Source organism: Geotrypetes seraphini, chromosome 15 (genome assembly GCF_902459505.1).
Source record: "Geotrypetes seraphini chromosome 15, aGeoSer1.1, whole genome shotgun sequence".
NCBI classification, from domain to species: Eukaryota; Metazoa; Chordata; class Amphibia; order Gymnophiona; family Dermophiidae; genus Geotrypetes; species Geotrypetes seraphini.
The window spans coordinates 35,972,407-35,980,783 of record NC_047098.1 but is presented as its reverse complement, the minus strand read 5'-3'; the positions used below and the strand labels follow the sequence as shown (position 1 = coordinate 35,980,783).

At 46.0% G+C, this 8,377-nt stretch overlaps 1 protein-coding gene across 2 annotated transcripts; it reads left to right on the top strand.

Moving 5' to 3' along the window:
• Positions 1-420: 420 nt before the first annotated feature.
• LOC117349346 lies at positions 421-8,094 on the top strand. 2 transcript variants are annotated; one of them, XR_004537137.1, is made up of 5 exons: positions 421-1,347; positions 3,418-3,525; positions 5,369-5,438; positions 6,677-7,068; positions 7,379-8,094. XR_004537137.1 is itself a non-coding variant. In XM_033922692.1 (4 exons), exons 1-4 carry the CDS (start codon positions 1,141-1,143, stop codon positions 6,970-6,972), a joined length of 681 nt encoding a protein of 226 aa, XP_033778583.1. In that variant the 5' UTR covers positions 421-1,140; the 3' UTR covers positions 6,973-8,094. The 2 variants fall into 2 exon arrangements, 1 of the variants encoding a protein (XP_033778583.1); XM_033922692.1 differs by having other exon boundaries at positions 6,677-8,094.
• The last annotated feature ends 283 nt before the right edge of the window (positions 8,095-8,377 follow it).

Genomic DNA, 8,377 nt, shown 5'->3' with positions numbered 1-8,377 from the left:
ACATGTCCAGAGAAATCCAGACTTCTGGTAGCCCTACCCCGACTATACCACTAGACCACCATGGATTTTAAGGTAGTCTGGGGAAGAAGGGAGGGCATCTGCACATACATGTGACGTCACCGCATGTGTGAAGGCACATACATGTGTTGATGTCCACATGTGTGAAGGTCCTCCAGGCAGGCCCTGAGACGCCAGTAGGGGGTGCCAGAAGGGAAGAAGGCCAGAGAGGATAGGTGCTGGTGCCCACTGATTGCCTACAGGACATGCCTCTCACCACAAGAGGCATATCCTGTAGGCAGTCAGCTGGCTCCGATTCCTCTCCTCCTCCCCAGTGTATTGAGGCACACCTGAAATCTCAGGAGGCACACAGTTTGAGATACACTGGCCTACTGATTCCACTAAGAAGACTCAGAACCACAACGCTTACACATAAGGCAAAAAATGAAATGCGAACTCCTTTCCCCCGGAAATTTATCCCTGTATATCAGTATATTGGTTCTCACACCATAGGGCTTTAATATTCACGATTAATATGCATTATATAAATTCGCAAACAGCCGGACTCCTTACAAAAAACATCTTTACCCAAGGGGAGCAAGCCGCTTACGCAAAAGCAGCAATATTCTGTTGTACCATCAGAGGGCGCCAGAGTAGCAGAGATCGGGCAGACTTTGGTCCCAAGTCTCGTCTTAGTTGCTTGTCACGTGCTTTCTGTTTAGTTCTGGGTTTCCGGCAGACCTCTTTAGCCCAAGTTAGTGCCATAATCCAGCTCTTTTTGCTCCAACAGCTAATCCAGAAACTCATTCTTTAGGGACACAAGTGCTGATTTCAAGGAATCTAGCAGTCTATTTTTTCTGATCTCAGAGCCGGACTTTTTTTTGAGCAGGGGCTCCTGATGCAGAGAAGTCACTGTGCAAAATGGCAGGGGCATTCCTATGAGCCTATAAAAACTCTGCAAGTGTTCGTATCCAGGTGCCTTGCCGGGTTTTTTTTTATTTATTTGCAGAGCCAGCAGCTAGTCTGGCTCTTGATGTGCCTGGGGCTCATGGCCGGGGCAGCTCTCTGGGGCTCCACTGGCGCTCTTTGGAGGAGAGGAAGCATGGTGGAGAGAATCTCTATTACCAGCTGTACTTGGAAAAGATGAAGCAGCTCCCGGCGGACGTGCAGCGGTTCTGCGACCCCCTGCTGCCGCTCCCCCGCAGGAAGGAGTTGCTGAAGCTGCTCAGGGACCTGGATGACGATTCCAGCTGCCAACGCCTGCAGATCCTCTTTTCCTTCTCCGTCCCCAGCCCAGAGGCGCTGCAGATGCTTTCTGCTCTCCACCTGCCCCTGGTGTCGGCTGGAGCTGTGAGTAAAGACTACTGGAGGGAGCTGCTACTGTAATACACACCACTCCCTTACCTTTAAGGTAGGGGTGTCCAACCTTTTGGCTTCCCTGGGCCGCATTGGTTGAAAAAAAATGTTTCTGGGGCTGCACAAACATGCAAACGCTGCAGCAAGACAGAGGAGGGAGCCGGCAAGAGGCAGGGGCAGCAGAGGAAAACATGCATCGGCCTCGACCGGGGCCGCACAAAATACTTCACTTGTTGTCCTCGGGCCGCAGGTTGGACAACCCCTGCTTTAAGGGATCAACAGTGGGACAGCTCCCACGCTGATCACACATGCAGCGTGCACCGTGCGATCTAATAATAATTTAAAAAAAAAAACCAAACAAACCTAGATCCCAAGCTTGCCAGCTAGCTCCAGATTCCCTCAACGAGATTGATCCAGTTCTGGGTTTATATTGCATGCAGGGGGACCTGTAGCAATGGGAAAGTCCTGAGATGCAATGGGATAAACCCAGGCCTGAACCAGCCCCACTAGGTGAATTTTGGAGCTAATTGTCAACTCAATAGAGACATTTAGATACCTTAAAGTGAACAGTTTTCAGTGGAACAAATAATTTAGAACAGTTGAATTGGGCAGAATTGGGGCAGTGTTGAGGTCTATTCAGCAGAGATATTCAAAGCCCACTATCTGGGTGAGTGTATAGATAAAAATAGGACAGAAAAAAGGCTGACCTGAGTTTATTCGATAGTAGCTCATAAAAACATAATAATAAATATAAATAAAGTTCATACGCAATGGAGATCAAATCAACACATACAAAGCATATTTTAATACATTTAATATAAATTGATTTGATCTTCATCTGGTATCTTTTTATTTTGAAATGTTAAAGATTTGTATATTGCTTTTTTATTTAAAATTGTTAATTTGAATTTTATTTATGTTTATTATTATATTTTTAAACATTATTTTTATTGTATTAACAGCGACCCCTGATGTGGCCCTTTGATGGGTGAAATGTGGTGGCCAAGAAATCTTTTCTTGATGTGAATAAGTATTTTGTCCTTGTGGTCTCGCAGCATGTTATTTGCAGATTGCTGGTCCTCTGTTCATTCTTATTTTCTGCTAAATTTATTCAGATACTTATTAGTCTGAATATTGCTGGGACAGTTAAATTCCAACAATCAGCTGTAATCTGGATATTAAGCACCAGTGCCTGGATTATACCTAGTGTTAAATATCCAGGTTAAATTTAGCTTGCGGCAGTCAGTGTCGACTGCTGCAGGCTGAATGTCAGAGGGGTTTGCATTCTGCAAAAGGTTAATATCATTTGAAAGCAAGAGGTTAATAACTGGATTAGATATCATTGAATTCTGTAACATTCTGAGATGAATAAAGAGGTCTTATGTATTCTTGTAATGAATGAAATCACAAATGTTAGAGTGCAAAGCTTGTGTAAGGAAGAGAACTGTGGACAGTTTGCTTGGTCAGTGCAGAGTTGGGAGATGGCAGCCTAGGTAGAGATGCTCCAGCTCTCCCTTGTACTCCTACGCCTGGCCCCCAACTTATCAGGATGTGTGTAAAAATCATTAGATCAGATTCATGTAATGCCATGTAAATATGAGTGAAAATTTATAATTTTACTATTTTAATCAGAACAAAACATGAAATGTGCAGTACTGTGAATTGTTTAAAGAGAGAGGTTGAATCCCACTGCTATCTTTTTCTTTTTTTTTTCAGTTCAAACTTTTTTAAATTAACTTTTAGAAAATATAACAAAACATAATAACATGTTTGAAGTGATGGAAGCATTTAAAAAGAAATAAAACATAATTGTAGTATAAGAATTGCCACTGCTGGGTCAGACCAGTGGTCCATCCTACCCACAGTCCGCTCACGCGGCGGCCCCTAGGTCAAGACCAGTGCTCCAAATGAGTCCAGTCTCACCAGTTTAGTATGATGGATGATGGCAAAAATAAAGTGAAAAACAATGGTAATTGCTGTAGTCGGCATACAATGAAATCAGATAAAACATCCCTTGTCATCTTGCTAATGGTCTTTTTTTTTTCTGCCTTGACATGTTTTCAGGGCACTGGTTACTGGGAGTTTTTGCTGCGGAGCCACGCTGGAGTTGATGTGCTGTCCTTTGATATGAACACTGTGTATCCTTCTGAGATGACATACACAGAGATCCTGGTAAAGGCTCGGTATTGTTCTAGTCTCTCTTCCATAATCATGAACCAAACTTTTATATAGATATCTCATGCCATTTCATTAGTAGCTCAAGGTGAGTTACATTCAGATACAATAGGTATTTTCTGTCCCCTGGGCTTACTCTTTAGGTTTGTACCTGAGTCAGTGGATGGTTAAATGACTCACCTGAGGTGACAAGGAGGAGAATGTCATTGCCTCGCTGCAAATAATGGCAGATACCGTGTCAAATGCCAGTAACTATCTGCAACTACAGAGCCTTTATCTGCTAGCACTGCATATCTGGGACTGCTGTGACTTCAGAGTTTGCTTCTACTCTTGCTGTACCTGTCGAGCAGTACATCACAAACTGTGTGCCGCCAGGGAGAAGGAGAGGCACCAGCGCTGGCTGACTTGATGTGCTTCTCACGGCAAGAGGCACATCCTGTAGGCAGTCAACTGGCACCTCTCCTCCTCCCTGGCACATTTCCTCCTCTCCACGCGTTTTCTTTTTCAGCATCCCCCCCCCCCCACACACACACACTGATGTCTCGGGCCCCATCAGGAGAGCCTCAGCGCATGCGCAGATGTCGTGACATCATCATGTCGGCGTGCACGCACCTCTGGATGCCCTCGAGCCGCGGCCCCCATTGTAGCGTGCCGCCGTCTCACAAAGTTTGTGAGACGCTGCTGTAGAGCCTGCATCTGCTCACGCTGCCTATTTATATCTTCACAGCCTGCATCTCCTAGTGCTGGCTGCTTGCCTCTTACCATATATACTCGAATATAAGTCGATCCAAATATGTCGAGAACTCATTTTCCCCCAAAAAAGGAGGGAAAAATGATTGACTCGAATATAAGTCGGGCGGCTTAATATTCAAGTGTCCTGCTCTGTCAGGCTTTGCACCCAGCGCCCTCCCTGCCAAGCTCTGCACTCAGCCCCCTTCCTGCCATCCCTCCCCTGTCAGGCACTGCACCCAGCACCCTTCCTTCCTCCCCTCCCCTGCCAAGCTCTGCACCCAGCCCCCTTTCTTCCATCCCTCCCCTGTCAGGCACTGTACCCAGCACCCTTCCTTCCTCCCCTCCCCTATTAGGCTCTGCACCCTTCCCTCCATCCCTCCACTGTCAGGCACTGCACCTAGCACTCTCCCTGCCAAGCTCTACACCCAACCCCCTTCTTTCCTCCCCTCCCCTCCCCTTCCAAGCTCTGAACCCAGCCCCTTTCCTTCCTCCCCTCCCCTGCCAAGCTCTGCACCCAGCCCCCTTCCTTCCTCCCCTGTCATGCTCTGCACCCAACACTCTTCCTTCCTTTCCTCCCCTGTCAGGCTCTGCACCCAGCACCCTTCTTTCCTTCCCCTGTCAGACTCTGCATTCTCCCTTCCAGGCTCTGCCCTCTGTCCCCCTCCCCCCCATCTGCATACCTCTGCCGATTCCTGGTGGAGGTGCAACTGGTTCTTCCAATCTCTGGTGGAGGTGCAGTAGGCAGGAGCAAGCTTTCTGATCTTCTGCCCCGCTGCTAACCGGCTGCGCAGATCCACTTTGTTCATCTTAGTGGCACGAGCAGCAGCACGATTTGGCGCTGAGCGGCTTCCTTACTGGCTACCGTGAATTCCTGCTTGTGACTACAGAGCCTGCATAAGCTAGCACTGCGTGTCTGCCTGTGACTGCAGAGCCCACGTGGCTAGTGCTGCCTGCCTGTGACTATAAGGACCGAGCTCTGACTTAGTCTTTGGTTGCTACCTTTCTCTGTTTCTTAATTATCCCTGGCAGGGACCTGTGGGTGAATTTCACTAGCAAGGGCACTGTTTAGTGCATCTAACGTAAGCTAAGCAGATGCTTATTTTTTTAGACGGGCGGCCCAGAAATCTTGGAACAGTTCCCCGAGAGGGGTTTGCTCCTGTCCTGGCCTGACACTGAAGGTAAGAGAATAGGTGGTATGTTAGGAGGTTGGGATGCCTCGGTTCTGCTGCGCTAGCAGAGCACACGCTCTAGCAATGTCCGCAGAAAGGAACAGCACAGTTTACGCCGAAGATATCTGAGATAGACTGCAATCCGTATGCGTTCGATGTGCTTACGACCAGGCGCTACATAACTGAAGGAACTATCTTAGAGCTGACAGAGGCTCTGTGCTGGGGAAGGGGTGGGGTGGGGGGGTGTCACTGAAGTGCATAAGGTCAATATTCAAAGACACTTATCTAGGTAGCACTGACTGCTACCTGCATCATTTCTGGCAAGAGGGATATTTAGTTGCAGTTACCGGATAATAACGCTGAATCTTTCCTCTGATCAACTTGTGGGGCAGGGGCGGTCTGTGGGCAGAGTCTGAGGCCATCTGGTCAGTGGTGATAATCAACGTTGCTGGCCAAATAATTATGTCACCAGCTCCCTCTATCTGGATATTAAGCCACAGTCACTATCGGGATACTGAGGCCGAATGTCTGCATCCATTAAAAAAAAAAAAAACTAATAGCCACAGGTTCATATCTGGAGGGGGGGGGGGGGGGGGGTGGTTATATTGTTGCAAAACCCAATGAAAGAGAGAACACAGCCTGGGTGGGTCTTGCAGGGGCCTCAGTCGCTGAAGCAGTCGTATAATCTACAGCGTAAGCGTTATGTTGAAACATTTTATTGAAGAAATCAATCAAATATACAATTATACAATATATGCTCATTACAATTCAATTCAAAGCTCAAATATTACATAAATAATTTTATCATTTCTCCAAAATATATTTTCTATATTACCTATTCATAATACCATATATACCCCTTATACCTTTCCCACCCCCCTTTCCCTCCCCTTCACATCCCCCCCCCCAATTTTTAAATTATAACAATGCAATAAATTAATGATATGCTAGATGTCCTACGGATGATAATAATGCTAATTTACTAGCAATTCAACATCAGTTGAATGAACTTTTGCATCAACGGAAGCTGCAAAAGCGGTTTTGAGGGGGGAAATTATTGCATTTTCAAGCCAACAAAAAAGAAAGCTCGGAATAGAGAGATTTTGAGATTAGAAAAACATTTAATACAGATTAGGTATAAGCGTTAGTGTAGCATACAGACCACTAGCATGTTGCACTCTAAGAACAGAAGTTGATGGAAGTTATAATGCCTCTTTGCATGCTGTCCGCTTCTACTTTCCTTTCAGAGTCCTCTACATTCTCCTTGGACTGTCTGGCCTTCTTCCGAGGGGACACCATCATTCACATTGGGGAGTTGCTGGGGGAAACCCTGTCAGTCAATCCATGGGGCCAGTCCACCACCCGTGACTTCCAGTTGGCGCTGGCCACCGATTTCTGCTGTGTGAAACGGATGCAGCTGCCGAACTGGCCAGGACACATGGACTCTCTTAGCATCTGGAAGAGGAAGAACCCACAGCCAGTACTCTGTGATGGAGCCCATTTCCACTATGTGAGCACAGACGTGGGTGCCCACGTGCAGTAATCCAGCACCCAGGAACACTAACCATCTGCACCCCAAACTATTATAGAGCAAAGAACATGCCAAAGGACTTGGTGGCAGCTTAGACCAACCTAGCAGGTGATATGCTCAGCCTGGAGCAGCTACTTTTTGTGTGGCAGGTGTTAAAATGTGGAATGCATTGATGGAGCAATTATGCCTATGTGCTGACAGATTGAAATTTATAAAATGATTGAAAATGCAGCTATTTGTATCTGTTTTCATGTAAGGAAAGATTTCTGTTTGTACAGGCAGTAGATAGAAGTGGGCAAGAAACGTCATGAAGCTTTTTGTAATGTTAATTTTATGCTATGTATCATGGAAACCGTCTAGATAGAGATGGTATATACATTTTAAAAATAACCTACATCATAATTTATTTATTTTACAGCATAACTGAGACTCAAACATTTTGTTGACTGCTGCTGGCGTTATCCTTGGACATTCAAGCCTGGATTCTCCATAGGGTGCAGATATCCAGCCACCGATCACGTGTCAATCATTCAACAGAGCCCAATAGAGATTCGTGCTTCTGCGAAAGATTAGGCACCAGAAATGTAGGCCAGGGTTGTCGTTGCCATGAATTGTTCTTCCATAGGCGCTTTAGGCCACGCACCACCACTTCCAGCGTTGGCCTCACCCATAGTAGTGATAGGTGGCTTAAAGGCTTATCCAATCTGCACCAGTTAGAGAATCTGGACCTCAGGGCCGGGCAATGTCTGGGCTCAGCATTGAATTTCCAGATATAAAGTGCTGGAAGAACCATAGCCAGTTAAATGCAATATTCAGCACTTAAGCAGTTGTGGGTTACCTTTAAGCAGTCCTATTTATGTGGTTACCTTGACTGGTTAAGTGCTGACTCTGTCCCTGGAATTCCCCCAGATAACCAGTTACAAGTAGTGTGATAATGAGCCATTTTTAGCAGCGCTCTCCAGTTAAGTGCCGCTAGATATGACCAGTTAGCCCTGAGGAAGGTGGTTTGCCAAATCCCGCCCCGAGTTGGGTCCGTAAACACAAACGTGGACAGTGTTTTTAGTTCTCTTTGAAGAAATAAAACAAAGTTTTTGAACGTTGTTGGTTTCCACATCTTTTGCTTTGTTTGGATTGCCATTTTCTATGTGGAAACTTGGGTCATTTTCTTGGTTTTTTTTGTTGTTCTCAGGTACAAACTTATATATTGCAAGTCCTCCAGGAACAGGGAAATAACTAGTGTACCTGAATGTAACTTCACCTTGAGCTACTACTGAAAACAGTGTGAGCTAAAATCCAAATAAACCTTGCAATAGCCATACTGGGTCAGACCCATGATCCATCTAACCCAGTATCCTGTTTCCACAGTAGCCAATCCAGGTCACAAGTACTTAGCAAGTACCAACAGCCATGAAAAACA

Bases quoted from the DNA above. Each gene is read 5' to 3' on its own strand.
- LOC117349346 (XM_033922692.1), top strand. From the start codon at position 1,141: ATGAAGCAGCTCCCGGCGGACGTGCAGCGGTTCTGCGACCCCCTGCTG. The intron at 1,348-3,417 runs GTGAGTAAAGAC...ACATGTTTTCAG, and splicing joins CCCTGGTGTCGGCTGGAGCT to GGCACTGGTTACTGGGAGTT. The intron at 5,439-6,676 runs GTAAGAGAATAG...CTTTCCTTTCAG, and splicing joins GTCCTGGCCTGACACTGAAG to AGTCCTCTACATTCTCCTTG.